The sequence below is a fragment of the Melozone crissalis genome, unplaced genomic scaffold, assembly GCF_028551555.1.
Source record: "Melozone crissalis strain CALT ecotype California unplaced genomic scaffold, PUWL_Pcris_2 ptg000013l_1, whole genome shotgun sequence".
Lineage (NCBI taxonomy): Eukaryota > Metazoa > Chordata > Aves > Passeriformes > Passerellidae > Melozone > Melozone crissalis.
This window is the reverse complement of record NW_026535791.1, coordinates 12,241,988-12,257,656: the sequence shown is the minus strand read 5'-3', so window position 1 is coordinate 12,257,656 and position 15,669 is coordinate 12,241,988. Positions and strand designations below refer to the sequence as shown.

General features: G+C 41.3%; 1 protein-coding gene across 4 annotated transcripts in view; it reads left to right on the top strand.

Annotated features, from left to right (window-relative positions):
• Nucleotides 1-7,827: 7,827 nt before the first annotated feature.
• RNASEH2B (ribonuclease H2 subunit B) overlaps nucleotides 7,828-15,669 on the top strand; it is a 40,871-nt gene continuing 33,029 nt past the window's right edge. For all 4 annotated transcript variants that reach the window (XM_054272060.1, XM_054272057.1, XM_054272056.1 and 1 more), the window contains exon 1: nucleotides 7,828-7,904. In XM_054272060.1, coding sequence (XP_054128035.1) covers nucleotides 7,844-7,904 — 61 coding nt within the window. In that variant the 5' untranslated portion in view covers nucleotides 7,828-7,843. The remainder of the gene's footprint in view (nucleotides 7,905-15,669) is intronic.

Sequence of the window (15,669 nt, the reverse complement as noted above, 5' to 3'; positions counted from 1 at the left end):
TGAGGCCATGTTCTACCCTCTTTATTTTACTTCTCCTGATACAGTTACAGTCACAGTTACAGTAAAGAAGTCACAACCAGGAATTATGCAAGAAGCAGGAGAAGACATCTGTGTTCTGTGGGAATTGGCCACTCCAACAGGGAAAGAACCAATAAGTTGTCTTAAATAAATTTCTCCATCTGTGAGAACAGTGTTTGTATTCTGTGTCAAATGAGGCTTCTTGGACTTAAAACTCAGGTGTCTCAAACTGCTATAGACCTGTTCCTTCTAAACCCACCCATACCTGTGCCTTACAGCTCACCCTGCTTTCACTTGCAGGCAAAGCTTGGTTCTCACACAACCACTACACAGCCCACACTTCTGGCTCCATGGAGGGATTTTTGTGCATGACCACAGATGGGCATAGGCAGATAACCCCTTCTAATATATCTGGGGTTTAGACTAACAACAACAAAATAATGCTCCAAATTCACTAGTGAAGCTCATTTTCTAATGATTTTGAGTTCTGTAGGTGATTGAATTTTCCTTTGAACTATGGCAAAAGCTCAAGTTCTTGTTAGACATCACATAATCCATGCACATGTTAGCCATTTTACAAATGCTATTATTCAAAGCTGGGAAGCCTTCAGGAATATTCACACCTACATGTGTTGTGGTTTAACCCCAGCTGGCAGCTGAGCACCATTGCAGCTGCTCACTCACTCCCACCCTTCCTGGTGAGGGGGAGAATCAGAAAATCTTCAAAATCTTCAGCCCTCATGGGCTGAGGTAGGAACAGTTTAACAATTCAAACAAAACAAAATATATTAATAATAAGAAAAATATTAATTATAATAATAACAATATTCATAATGAAAAGGACAGGGAGATAAATAAACCCCCCAAAAACAAGCAATGCTCAATACATTTGCTCACCACACACTGACTGATGCCCAGCTGGTCCCCAAGCAGTGATCTGCTTCTTCTGGCTAACTTCTCAGAGTTTAAATACTGGCCACGATGTTCTGTAGTATGGAATACTCCTTTGGCCAGTTTGGATCAGCTGTCCTGACCATGTTTCCTCCCAGGTTCTTGTGCACCTGCTGGCTGGCAGAGCAAGGGAAACTGCAAAGCCCTTGATTCAGAGTAAGCACTACTTAGCAACAATGAAAACGTCAGTGTGTTGTCAACATGGAGATATATTCTCATACCAACTTCAAAACACATCACTGTTCCAGCCACTCAGAAGAAAATTAACTCTATCTCAGCTGAAAGCATGACAACAAGGAAAAATAATTAAGAGAGAGAAATCTTGGCTATGATGCTGACACTCCACTACCTTATGGCATTTGAACATCAGAAGACTCACAACTAAGGCATTTAGAATTTGTGTTTCTTTATCTCACAATCCTCCTCTTCCCTAGGAAGGTCACTAATGTCATCTGAGATACCCTAAGGTATCTGACACATGTACATTATGACAAAATACCTATGGGAGACAGTGCCCTACTAGACCAGAAGTGGATGGCCAGGTGTTCCCACTCTGCAACCAAACTAAGCCTAAAGTCAACAAATGCCATGAATTTTAGGGAGCTGATGGGCTGTCCAGAGATGGGTATCTGTTTCAGGGGGAGCTGAATGTCACCTGAAAGATGTCTCTTCCCTTAGCCTGAGTGTGCACTCTCATAAAATATGAACTTGCATCAAACGTGTGTGAAGTCAGTGACCACTTACTGAGGGAGGACTCAGACATGAATACAAATAAACAATATGCTCCCCTAAGCCTTACTTCCTTAGGAGACTGGGCTATAAACACCACTCAGAGTTTCCATAATCATTTTACCATTACTGTTGGTTCCCTGTCCTACTCTATTGATGGTGGAGGACAGAGACCTTTTATGGCAGCCCCAATAACAGAAATTCAGTGGGTCTGCTGCAAGACTAAGTCTGGGTTTGAAGTGCACAAATGACCATCATTGGTGACAGCTGTGCTTCCCAGATTGCCACACAGTATTTGCTAGGAAAGAAATTAAGTCTGCATGGAATTATCTCTTTGAAGACGGCATTAGAAACAGTTCTGTTCTTTGAGATTCCACCTGGTGAGTTTTCTGCAAGAGCATAAGTGTGTTGGTTTAGACTTGTATGTCTGAAATCAGAAGTTAACTATTTCAAGTTTCTTAATTAATCATAAGGGACCACTGTAATGGCATCTTAGTTGTTGCTGGATAAAAGAATTATAAATGTCTTCCTTTAATAATAGAATTGCTTTTAGTATACAACAGGAAGGGAAAAAATAGCAGAAATACATCCTTTAATCACACCGTGGTTGTTCAGAGGGAATTCCTCAGAAAAAAGAAATAGGAACACCACAGAATAACAGAAATTATAGATGTTTAAAGATGTTTGAGGAGAAGAATAAGTGGCATTTTTTTAATTACATGGATAGTATCCTAGGATTAATACTACTTTAGGATACTCTAGGGTAAGTAGTATTCTCACAAATGTCTGAAAACTTTAGACTTAAATGGCTGTGTCAATATACATTGATACATGTACAGTGTATGTATCCATGTACATAAACTGTGGTAGAAAGGTGTTAATAACATTTTGTTTTATCCTACAGATATTACATTTTTAGCCATTGATACTCTGGGAAGAAAATTGCAGCATCAAGACTGTCAAAGTACTTTTGGCTAATAATAATAACAACAACTATAGTAACAGCAAACATAGCAATAAGAATGCCATAACACAGTGTTTACAAGGTTCACTGTAGCATTCAATCTCAAGTGTTAATTTCTTTCTTACTAACCTGGACATTTTGTTTCATAGCTTTTATTAATGCTTTGCTTTTCAAGTGAACATTTACTTTCTGAGAGTGTCCTAATGGGGCTGAGAAATTTGTTGAACTACACAGTAAAGGAAGGCAGGGTTAATATGGCTTTTTAATAAGGCAGGGTTAATAATGCTTTTGATGCAACAACTTTTAATCTGAAAATATTAGTAAAGACTCATACTTTTGGCTTTTTTTTAAAAAAAAAACATATTTCAGGGGGTTTGTAGGCTTTTCTTATTTGGTTGGTTTTGGGGATTTTTTGGGGTGTGTTTTTTTTTATTTTTTGTTTTGTTTTGCTGTTGGTTGGTTGGTTTGGGATTTTTTGTGTGTGTATTTTGGTTTTTTTTACCAGTGTCTGAGTCATAATGAGGATATTTTGCAGTAACTTACTCCTGTGGATAAATGTATCAAGCACATTAAACAAGTGTTGCTACTGTTCATTTCAAGCCAGCTCACAATCTGTATACTCATTCAACTTTTTTCTCTAAACAGTATACATCATTCTGAGCAGCTTCTATAAACAGACCGAGGTCTGCTTGCTATAGCAACACACCTCCAACAAGAGAATTTTCTGGCTGATTAAACAGAGGAACAATAACACTTTTTAGATCTAGCATACTTGTGTCAATAAATATCTGCTTGTGCTAACCCTACAGTAAGGTCCTCATCCATTTTTAGGGTGCAATGGATGCACCAAAAACAGGGGGAAAGGGAGAAGGATCACAACTGTATGTAAACAGGAGCCTTTCCCAGTACAGACAAAAAGAAGGAAAAAAACCCTAAACCCACCAAAATGTAGTGGAGAAAATTCTTACATTTAATCTGAGGTATCTTCAATTTCAATATCTACCTATAGATAGGTGGGCTAACTCTGACATAAACTTTGGAAGTAGTCCAGATGGATGCTACTCTGTTTCTCTCCATTTAGTAGAAAAAGACACTATATAATCAGATTGAAACTATGCATTTACAGCATAAAATTAGGCAATATGAATCTCACGGTTTCTGTGGGTGTGTCTATATTTCTAATTCTACTTTCTTCCTTTTTACTCTCCTGCTGCTATTTGACCTGACATACTGGCAAACTCTTGGACTCAGTAGTATATTTCTGTAAAGGTCAAAAACTATAATTGTTACCTATAGATGCCCTAGGTGATCCAACTTTGTTTAGTGCAAAGGACAAAGTAATTTCTGCTCAGAGCTGGTTAGAATATTTTTCACCATTGCTTGAGTGCTTTTAAAATGAATACTGTTATTTTCCCCAAAATCGACTATTTTCAATAAGAGAAGCACTTGCTTAGACAAATGCTGTCATGAAAAACAATTTAAAATAATTATTTCTCAGCTTGACAGATTGACTTGAAATATCATTTAGAAATTCAAATGATGTTTTAAAGGTTTGCAATGCCAGTATGTGTTCTTTCAGATCAATGCCATCTCTGTGTCTGGCCTCCGTATTTCAATTTGTTTCAATGCCACATATGCTCTGTTTTGAATAAAACCAAACAAAGCAATAATTTGGCCTGTGATTAACTTAGAACAGTATTTTAAACTAGATAACTTTAAATGGATCATAATTATCATGGTACATCAGCTAGTTACATGTATCAGTAGGCCTTTTACTGGCATTGAATGTAATCCTTGCATCCCTACGTGCAGGTGACCTTTACATCTGTAGAACAATGGATTTAGAGCCATGCATGCAAATGTTTGAACCACTGAAGCATAAAGTAGGTAAACTTGGCCCATATTTGTTGAAACAGTGTAAAATGAAACATAATTATGTGTATATAATTTCCTCTTTTAAACAACAAGCTCTACTTAAAAATTAATCACACTTCTTTCTATACAGTCTTTTGTTTCTTGCTCTGAGCAAAGTTTAAAATGGCCTTCACTTAAAACTAGTGTAGGGTAGAAGGAAGGAATAAATTCTGCAGCTGAAGGTGGACAAGAGGTAGCATTTCTTTGGCACCAAAAGTAAGTAATTTTTGTTTGGCAAAAAGGGATGCTTGCATTTGCACAGATATTTGCATTATAAGAAGCAGGCCTAGCAGAAATGAATGAACAGAGAGCACGTAGGTGAAGTCTGAATTTAAATCAAATGGCTCTGAAATGTGGAAAACAATTGTCCTCAGATTGGGTTAGGGTTAGTCCCATATTGGATGCATTTAACTTTCTGGACTTAATAAGTCATATGGACCCAAATGAGAATGCCCATGTGCATGAAATTAAGATTTGAGTATATAAAAAGATATCACTGCAGCAGTTCAGATCAGTCTAGTGTTTTAAACATCAGCATTTTCTTTCAGGGAGACACCATTACAGCTTAAAAGTGTTGGCAAGCCTGAAGGTATTTAATTCTTAAGCAAATAAGATTTTAGTATCATCAGCTCTTGACAGAAATCCCTAATTAGTTTATCTTTTGCTTATAATGATATAGTATATCCTCTGTTTATAAAGGGGAACAGTATATATCAAGTGTGGATGAGTAACAGCAGAAAGTTTTAAATATTTAATACATATAAATTACTGTATAATTTCTATTCCAAAACTGATGTCATTCTAGAGCCTTGTCCAGGCCTATTTGAGAATTTCCGTTTGGGGCTTTTCAAAGTATCTGAGAAAAACATTTCTATCTGAAAGTTCCTGGAAAAGGACATTATAGATCCCAGGGCCAATATACAGCTAGAGATTGTGGGAGATGCTCATAAATCAAAAGAAATGAACAGCTGAAATGTCCATTCAGCTCAGTTGATGGTAGGAGTACTCAGCACCTCTGAAAATTAGCTTGCTTACCAGGTGCCTAAATAAGGATGGATTGGTGCTTTGAAAAATTTGAGCTTAATAAGTCAGTTTTGTAAACATACAGCAACACTTGCTACAACATTTCCATCACACACTACAGCCACGGAGGAAATAGGAGCTCTGGAACGACTGCAGCTTATGCTTCTAGACTTGATCCTGACACACGCTGCATCTGGAGGCTGGCAGACTTGGATTCCTGGCTTTTCCTGAGCTTTGTTAAGCTCAATGGTGCACAACATGCTGAGAGCTGCCATTTTCAGGACTAGGAGCCAAATCTTATGGTGAACCCTTTTTTCCACATGGAAGGCTTTCCTTCTAGGAAGGTTTCAAACACAGCTATCAGCTCTGCTCTGCTCTTCCAGCAGTTTTGTACAGATTACAGTGGAACTGGTGAGCTTCCTTCTCTCTTTGCTAGCACAAGAAGTGAGGAGAATTTTACAAGACTCATCAGTGAGTGTTGCAATCCAGGCATACGCCACGGCAAATTGCAATCACTCTGAGAGCAAGTGATTTCTCTGGGGACTTCAAAACACATGGTGCACTGCGGTCTTTGGCACTTAAATCTTGCCTTACTTCAATCAGTGGAAAATAAAGTCAGAAAAATTAAAATAAAACAAATTTAGATTAATGTAATCTCAGTGATGAAGGTATATGCTCAAACTTCAGGAAATTATTTTTTTCAGCCTTACATCAGCTCAGCTGTTTTGCATATGCTGGCCTTGGTTAATTCTGCTCTGTTAGTATGTTTTTAATATTTGTTTCATATCTCTGAGATTTACAATTGATGTGTATACTTTAATACTTTTGATAACATAATATTTATTCCTAAATCTCTGGGAAGGTGGCCATCCATCCAGTCTTGTGTGGGTAAAGCCAAGTTTATGTACATATAAGTACATGTGCATGAAAATATGCCTTTTGTGTTGTGGCTATGGCTTCTCAGCAAGATCTGGAGGTAAAGAACCTATTTACCAGGATCAGGTTGTACACATGACCCACACAGCTGGGCAGGATGACAGCTATGAGAAAATTGTGGCTCTGCCCCCGACCAGCCTTGTGGGACTGAGGTTCCATTGAATGGCCAAGGCTGGCAGGCACCGCTGGAGAGGGTCTAGTCCAGCTTCTCCTCAGGGCCATTGCTACAGTGGCTGCTCAGAGCAACACCCAGCCTGGTTTTTGATACCTCCACTGACAGAGACACCACAGTCATCCAGGACAACCTGCTCCACTGAAGATACACTTTATTATGTTTAAGTGGAATTTCCTTCAGTCTACGCTGTTTGTGTCAAGCCCTGGCACACTTAGAAAGAACTAGCTACTACAGTAGTGACATGTCATGAGATAGAACAAGATGTGGCTGGAGAAGGGGGACATGCAGAGGTGGGGCAGCACTTTTCCTGGACAAACACCCTTGTTTTAGTTCCTGGAAATGAGCATAACACCGTACAGTTATGCACGGGAATGACAAAGCCAGGAGGCGGGCATGGACTGTAGAGGGGGATCAAGACCACCTAGGCCCCCCAATACCCTCTGACCAATTTCCAGAAAGATAATAAAGATCGGACTGCACTTGGTAACTAATTTACACGGAGAAGCCTGTCTTCAGGGTGGAGAAAACCTATCCATGAAAAGGTATCCTTCCCAAGCCTGGGCAGCGACCCCTAGGACCAGGAGCTGGATCAATGCTAGAACCAGGACGGGCGATCTCTTTTCCTCTCTCTCTTTCTCTCTGCCCATCTTTAACTCATCTCTTCCTTACTCTCCTCCCTTCTCTACCCCTATATCCAACACCCACTGCCGTGTGCTTACACTTACACAGTAGGTCAGGGATTAAGAAAACAATTTCCACGCCAAGTGAGCCATTCACTAATAAAACTTTCTGACTGTTTGCGAACCCTGTCACTTCTGTCGCTCCTTTGGACCACGAGCGTTTAGGAACCTCGGGGGCTCCCTTCCCCTGGCGGGCGGGACATCCCGCCCGCCCGAGTCCCGCAACGCGGGGGACAGGAGAAGCTCGGCAGCCGGCCCTCACCACGGCCGCACCGCCCGCTCCCCGCGTGTGCCGGGAAGGGGAAGAGGCGGAGCGGCGGCGCATCCCGAGTCATGGCCGCGCCCCGCCGCCGCCCGGCCCCTTCCCTTCCCGGCCCGCCCCGCCCGCCATGTTGCGGCGGCGGCGGCGGGAACGGGAGCGGCGGGATCGTGGGATCGCGGGGCGCTCGGAGCATGCGGGGCGCACGGAGCGGGCAGGGCGCGGCCCCCGCGCAGTGGGTGCTCATTGCCCCAGGTAACCCGGCGGGGCCGCTCCGCGCAGGGGCGGCTATGCCGCAGCGCCCGGCTCTCCTGCCCCGCCGGCCGGCTCGGGCGGGAGGCGGGCGCTCGTCCACCGGGCCCGGGGCAGGCGCCGGGGCTGCTGCGGGCGGCCGGGCCCCGCCCGGGTGTGCAAGGCCGCTTTGGGACAGGCCTCTACACGAGGCCCCGCACGGTACCCGGCCTCCTCTCTCCAGGGACCCCGTTTCCTTCGCTGCATCAGTGCGTTTAGTTTATGTCTGTCATTAGGGTTTGGCCAAGGGCTCTTGCCACCCGTGTCCCTGATGGGGTCTGGCTGTCCCCTCGCCGGAGCTGGCGGCCCGCCTTGTCTCCATCCCCTCAGTCCCTTCCTGCAGATTTTGAAGGAAACGGTGTAGTGCCCTGAGCCACAGCTGTCAAACAGACTTCAGTGCTAAACCAGAGTGAGATCTCCTCACTCACTGACTGTGAAACAGCAATACCCACTGTGTTGCGGAGGCTCACTCTCTCCCGTGCCGCGCTGCGTCAGTGGGAGGATGCCTTTGCTCCTTACACGTATTTCTGCCCAGTATCAGGTTTAAACAAACAGATCACAAAATGTTTTGCTGTTAAAGAGGATGAGTGAAACTGGATGTGTTCAAATGCCAAGACATTAAGAGGAAGATGTAACTGTCTTTTTCTAGTTTAGTGTTTTAGGAAGTGCGACTACCATGTTTATCTGTGGGCCAGCCTTGTACCGTGGCTGTTTCCTAACTCACCCATAACTGGAGAGTGTTAATAACCAAGCCTGATAAAAAGGATGAGTTCTATGGAAATCATCCCTTTCTGAGCTTTGCCTGTGATGATGTGAGAAATGCTGTAAATGGCACCACTGAAGGAGAGGTATAGCAAGAGCTTCGTTCAGCTCTTGAAAATAAGGTTGAAAATAAGGCAGGAGCTCAATCTTGTGACATGTGCCCATAGGAAACGAGGCTTCTCTAGTTACATGAGAAGCAGAACCAGTTATTATGATTTCACTGATTCCTCTCTTCCTCTAGTTTTAACTTTTTGGTTCCACCCTTTGGTATCTGACATGTTTGATGACTAAGAAAGGAATTTATGAAGTGAGGAATTCCTTTTTTTAATATTGACTCTATGCAGACTAGGATTTAAAGCTGAATCTCATATCAGATGACTGGCTATGCCAACAGATGTCCATACTGTGCAAATATTTACAAATACGCTTAGCTTATGCATGAGTAGTCAGTTCTGTGCAGTAAGTTAAATTCTTCAGTAAGTGTTTGCAGGATTGGAGCCAGAGCTTGTAACTTTCATGAAGCCAGACAGTTTGTATTACCAATTATGCCAGCACAGCTCTGACAAAATTTATATAGTACTCCAGACCTGTAAGAAAGTTTATTAAGCCTTAGTTGAACTTCAAAGCACATAGTGATTTTTTAAAAAAGTCTGTAGCTGATAAATTCAGGACTCCACAGCTGATGAGAGCCAGCCAAACGAAACATTTCATTATTTTAGTTTTGTTTTAGCATTATTTTCAGAAAAGCTTTTTTGAGTTAACATGTTACCACTTTTCACAATTTTACATTTCGTAACTGCTCTGTTGAATGAATCTCAGAATTTTTTCATTGGCTGTTTAGCAGAATGTATAGTAGGAAGATCTGATTACTTTCAGGAATGAAGATGGTTGCAGTTGGATTTAGAACAAAAATGTCCTTTGACGGTAAAATTCTATTCATACGACAATCTCTATCTTCATAATACCTGTATGGCATGATATTACATAATACCTAAAACCAACTGGTGTAGATAAGTACAGGATGTGTTTCTGGGTGTGAGTTCAGTGCCATTTGTTGCTGAGTCTACTAAAAAATGCTTGTCTGCTTTAATATGGAAGGTTATGAAATTACTACTGATTTCCTTGTTTAAGTACACATTTATATGCTGTCATATTGCATGGATAATGAATTGCTGCTCTGCCATTCAGAGCATGTGTGATGACTGACGAGACATATTTCAGTTTTATTTTTGATTTTGTAGTTTTTATATTGGTTTCAGTTTCTGGAAACAGCTCAGAAACAAGGAATCTCTTCTGTCAGGTAGAACTGCGCATGTTCTTAGTTGGAGTCTATATTCTGGCTAGAGGAATGCAGTCAGAGTGAGTTTTCTACCAATGCTGTGAGCTGTTTTTAGAGGGACAGACTATCACTTTCTGTAGCAAGCGATTAATTCTGTCAAATTTCCAGTGCTGTAAAAGTTTGGTAATTAGTGGTCCTCTCATGCCTGCACATCACAGGGCAGAGCTAGAACCATATGCTCAGCAGTTACTTTGTATGGTTTGTAAAGGTGGGGAGGGCAAGCAGGGTTGACTGAGCCGGTCTTTGCCCTCGCCAACCCTTCTGCCACACCAGGACACTTGGGCTGTTTGGCATGGGGGAATCACACAAAGGGGAGTCCAAGTAGGAAGGGAAAAGGAGAGCCTCAGACAGTCATGTCTGAGCTGACTGCTAAGCAACTTCTGGGTGAGATTGCAAATTTTACCTTTAGAGATGGCAGCCTGCCCTTGGCCTGGTGAGAGGTATTGTGTTTCTTTGATACTTTCTCTTTTTTCCATGAAGACAGGACAATATGACATGCAAATACAATAATATTTTTGTTTTGTTTTTCTAAGTGTAATGATTCCTTGGTTAGGGATTGAACCACCAGGGGCCGGACAAAGAGGGAAGCCAGAAGTGGTGGGAGAGGAGTTAGGAAATGCTGCTCAGGCAGGGTGAGCAGAGGGTGGTAACCATGTTCATCACTCCAGAAAGGCTGGAAGCCGCTGGTGTACATTGTGCAGCCTCATTGGGGGTGTGGAGTGGAAGGTTGAGAAGTGGATGTGAGTGGCCAGGAGAGAAAACAGTGAACAGGAAGAGGGTAGATGGAGGGAATGGTTGTTATGGAGGAGGGTGAAAGGACAGAAAACTTGGTTGTGTTGGTAGTGGTAGAGCTGTGCATGCTGGCCTTGAAACAGAGTCAGCTCTTAGGGCCGTTTGTGCAGTTGCAGATTAACTGTGCAGTGGATATTCAGGCATCAGATTTAGCCTGGGGCAGGCTCGGCTCAGCACTAGCAGTTTATTAGTTCAAGTGCTGTGCCATGTTAACACATCTCTGCTGTTTCCAGAACCAGCTTTGCAGTGCAGCTGCTTTCAGACAGTGTCTGAACTAATAAGTCCTGATGGACCAAGCTGGCTCTGTGTAGACCCACTTGGGTGTTTCTGTGCTGTGCTCCATGTTCCAGGGGATTTTATTAGCTTGGCTGGAAATCTGGATCTGAGCTTGCTTTGTGCAGAGTAGTTGACGTCGATAGTTAAGAAGACCTCCCGAATCTGGAGTTCTGGAGGAATGGTGGTACAGAGACACCAAAGTGCTAACGAGTCCTGGAGGACCACACGGGCTTCGATGGTGGATGGCTGAGTTTCCAGATGGCGCTTTCCTGCATTTCGAGTGGGAGTTGGGTGATCAAGGCTGTTACATTGCCCTTGTATCCAAACTGGTTTTCGGTGAGAATATAGAAATGGCTGGACTGGCTTTCTGTTGTTGGTCTAGCTACTGATCAGGCACAAGAGAAAAGTAGTAGCTCCTGGGGATTAAACCTTGGCTCTCTCACGGCTACAAAGTTACTAATGATGTGCTTTAATAGAGCAGAATCTGTCTGTATTTACTGAGTATCCGTGTACTTAAAAAAAAAATACTGCTACTTTTTAACAGGAATGTAGGAAATTTCTACCTGCCTTTTCAGCTGGGCCCATGGAGCTACCATTTTTTATGTGTTCTCTGAAAATGACAAGAGCTAGAAGTTATTTCCTAGACTGAGAAATACTGCTGAGACCTAGCAGTATTTTAGGGCTATCTAAAGATTTTTAATCTTAGAGCTATCTAAATGGAAAGGTGGAGCTTTGGAAAACTCAAATACTGCGGTAAAGTCGCTGTGTCTGACATAGATGTGATCTGAGCTCTGGATAACAGATAAACATTCTTATGCAATGGCTTCAAACCAGTCTTACCAACATCACACTAGCTGCTTAACAGGATTGGTGTGAAGGACAGTCTCTTTTTCAGTATTCCTCAGGGATAGGTGTTATGTCAGAACTGAAACTATTTATATCCTTCACTGGTTTTAGCAAAGAGGTCAGGAATTGAAGGCAGTTTTCTAAGTGTGATGTTCCACTCCACACCTAAAATTAAGACTGATGCGTTTAATATGTTCTGTCTTTGTCTGTATTAAGAAAATAAGTAGGGGTTAGCTACATGCTGAAAATTATTCTCAGCCTTTATTTTTCTGAGCTAGACAAGTTTAGCTGGGCACATTTTTTTCAGTCTGCTGTTTTCTTAAACAGTAAATTGATTAGCTCTTACATTGTTTTATGGGAACTGCCATATGAATAGAACTGGAAGGGTTGCAATGGGGGAGGGAAATTTAACAATCCTATTATTTTTAGGCATTACTTATTCAAAAATAAAAGGAGCAGTTTCAAATTGTACTTGGCAAATTGTTTGAACAAATCTCATGTATGCCAAAAGTCAAATGGAGGCAGAAATAAATGGACTGTGATGCCAAACCATGGGGCATCAGCACACATTAAATTAATCCTCCATCCTTTCAGTTGAGACTAAGGAACTTTTGTCTCCATGCAGTAACCGAGGAAGTATTTGACTTGAAAATTTTGGGTCATAGTGAGAGAAGGTGTCATAGCAAAAGAAGTTGTGGAATACTTAATTTGTGAAAGTGGTTTGCTTTAAAAACAGAAGTAGACAGGTTTTGCATTAACTTTTTTTCCATCCTTGCACTTTGATACATGCTTTCACTTACTGTTTTTAAAAAAAATCAGTTTATCTGCTATGAAATACATCACACTGCTGGGCTGTTAGGGTGCTTGACTAAAAAATTGTAATGAGTGCCAAAATTGAGCAGAATAATTGAACATTAATACTTTCCCAGAATAATCTAGGTAAAGAACTTGGAAATAATGTTTGCAATAAAAAAATATGTATTTTTTTTTTAACAGCTGAGTCAAAACATCAGAAAACCTATATGAAATAATAGCACATGTTTGTATACCTTTTAAATAAGGTGGATGTGAATATGCTTATTTTAGAAGTTAGCACTCTGTGGGCATATTTTACTAAACCTCCCCCTAAACTGGCATTTGCATCTCCTGAACAAAGCCCTTTGCCTGCAGGTAATTTGCACTCTTTCTTACATGTCATCTCCTGAAAGGCATACTGAGCTCTGCTGTGAATAAAGCAGATATAACTGGCAAGCTAAGGAGCCAGAAGGAAGCATAGCAAATAAAATAACTGAAAAGACATGTTTTAATGTGTAACACCATCTCCCACTTCTGCTTTCTGCCATCTGGCTTGGAAGAGACCAACGTATGCCAACTTAGGCCTCTCTGCATATGGGAATAGGGCTGATTCAGCCAGTAATACAGCTGCACCAGTGCTGACCCTATAAATATTGAGAAGGGAAGTCTGTAGCTTTTATCCTTTCAAGTGATAACCAGTTCTTGAACTTCTCAAGACTGACCTCCCCTTTATTCAGCTGAAACTCTGCATGTTCTGCCAGGCATCTTGACTTCAGTAATGGATGAATTAGTACTGTCCATTGCTACTAGTGAGTCCATGAACGTGGGGGTTTTTTGGCTAAGAAGTGAATTATGCCAGCATAAAGGGAAGCCAAAAGATGCTCTCAGGCTTAAGTCTTAAAATTTAGCTGTATTGCCTAGCTATGTCCTGGAGCAAAAGACCATTCAAACTGTCAAGTAGCATTTCTTTCTGAACTTATGGTCAAGATAGAAACCAGTGCCTTTTTTCGATACTGTGTTTTATTGTGGAATGTTCTAAATTATGTCACATTGAACATTGTTTCCTTAGGGCACCAAATAATAAATGCCATGATTACCAAACTGGTTATCATTCTGTGTTTTACAATGGGCACAGCAAAATTCCCCTCATTGAAGTGAGTGCTATGTACAGTCATAGAAGGAGTAAGGTGGTGAGGTAGCATCAAGTTTACATAACTGAGTAACAATTAAGATTATTTCCAAAAATCAAGTGTGGGCAAGTACAAACCCATACCCTCTATGTAAGCACCTGCAAAATATTGGCTGTTTGCAGAGGTGAATCGAGCTGTGTTCTGTTCAATGCTCCCCTGAGTATTGTGAGCCAAGGAAGAAGCAATGTAGACCTGTGGCTCATCTCCTGCTTCCTCAACTCTGTCAATTCACACATGATCTGGTTTTATAATTTGTGTGCATTTGTGTGCAAAGACACCTGTGTCACATGTGGAGTAGGGAATATTCTATGCCATCTGCTCCTGCCATGGGTTCTGTCTCTTGACAGAACTCCGGTGAGCTTACTGATAGGATTGAGAGTTATTCACTTCTTCATTCTGGTTGATTACTTCTCAGCTGGATGAGTGAACCGACTTGACTTGCTGTAGAGCCATGAACTTGCTAGTTTTGGTGGTACAAAACAAGAAGGGAGCGGAGTTGAGAACCCCAGGACTGCACTTTTCTGTGGAGTGTGATCTTTGGTTATTTGAAGCCATTTATGATACAGACTGTATTCTCAGTCTGTGCATACCAGAATTCATTTATTATACTTGCAGTTAATTACCTTGTAACTTGGAAAAATTATAAAAAAATTTGAGTGATACAAAGTACTGGATTTATTAATTATTTTTCACTAGGCTTTTTTCAGGTCATGCTGCACAACAAAGGACACAGACAGTGAATTAAAGCCATTTTCTTGAGGGTTGAGATTCTAAAAATAACACAAATAAAATGTTTAATAGATCTAACCTATCTGTACCCTTAGGCTACACAGTGTAAAGTCTTCCATAAAATGTCTATTTAATGGGCTCCATCATAATGTCTCCATCTGACACACCTTTCATGCACAGTTAGAAGCTAAGAAGGGAATGGAAAAGACTTGTGTAGATGACGTATGGTTTAATATCTGTTTTTAAATGAAATCTTAACTTTATATTTCCAGACTTCAATAGTCCTTTTTCTTTGCAGGGTGGTGGTGGTGGTTGGGAAATTTGTGCTCTCAGAGGGTTTTTTCCTCTTACGCATTTGACAGATATTTACAGCCTTTTTGCTTGCTTGGCTGGCAGCTTTTTGCATGGGAACTCCATATAACTTGATATTAGTCTGTTATATATAGTATTCTATAAGCATTTTTTTTAAAAGGAGAATAGACTTTGCATCATCCATAACAGTTTCATAGCTCTTAGTGGGAGTTTTATGTTGTTTTTCAATTTATTTATGTTGCTGTACCAGGTAACACTTTTTTCTGGTTTTAACAACCGGATTCATTAGTGCCTCATATCTATCCATTGTGGAAGAAGTTATTGCCAGAAATCCTTTGAAAGCTGGTTAATTTTCACTTTGTTTTGTTTTTGTATTTGGTAGAATTTGCCTGGTTGTATGTCTGACCTCCATGAAACACAATAATCTTTTCTCCTTTTCTTCAGCTGCCTCCTGGAAGTGTCTGCCTTCTGTCTTCCCAGGCAGTTTAAAGAGTGACTTGCTGACTGAGATGCCTCCTTGAGACAGGATTAATAGAGCCCCTCTCTACCCTTCTGTCAGGTTTTTTATATCATTGTAGTGTGTGTTTTCCTAGGAGAAAATCATGCTGTAATGACACATGTTAGTAAGCTGACCTGACTGTGGGCCATCGCTGGTAGAGGGTGTACTGTTCAAAAAGCTCTCACCTCT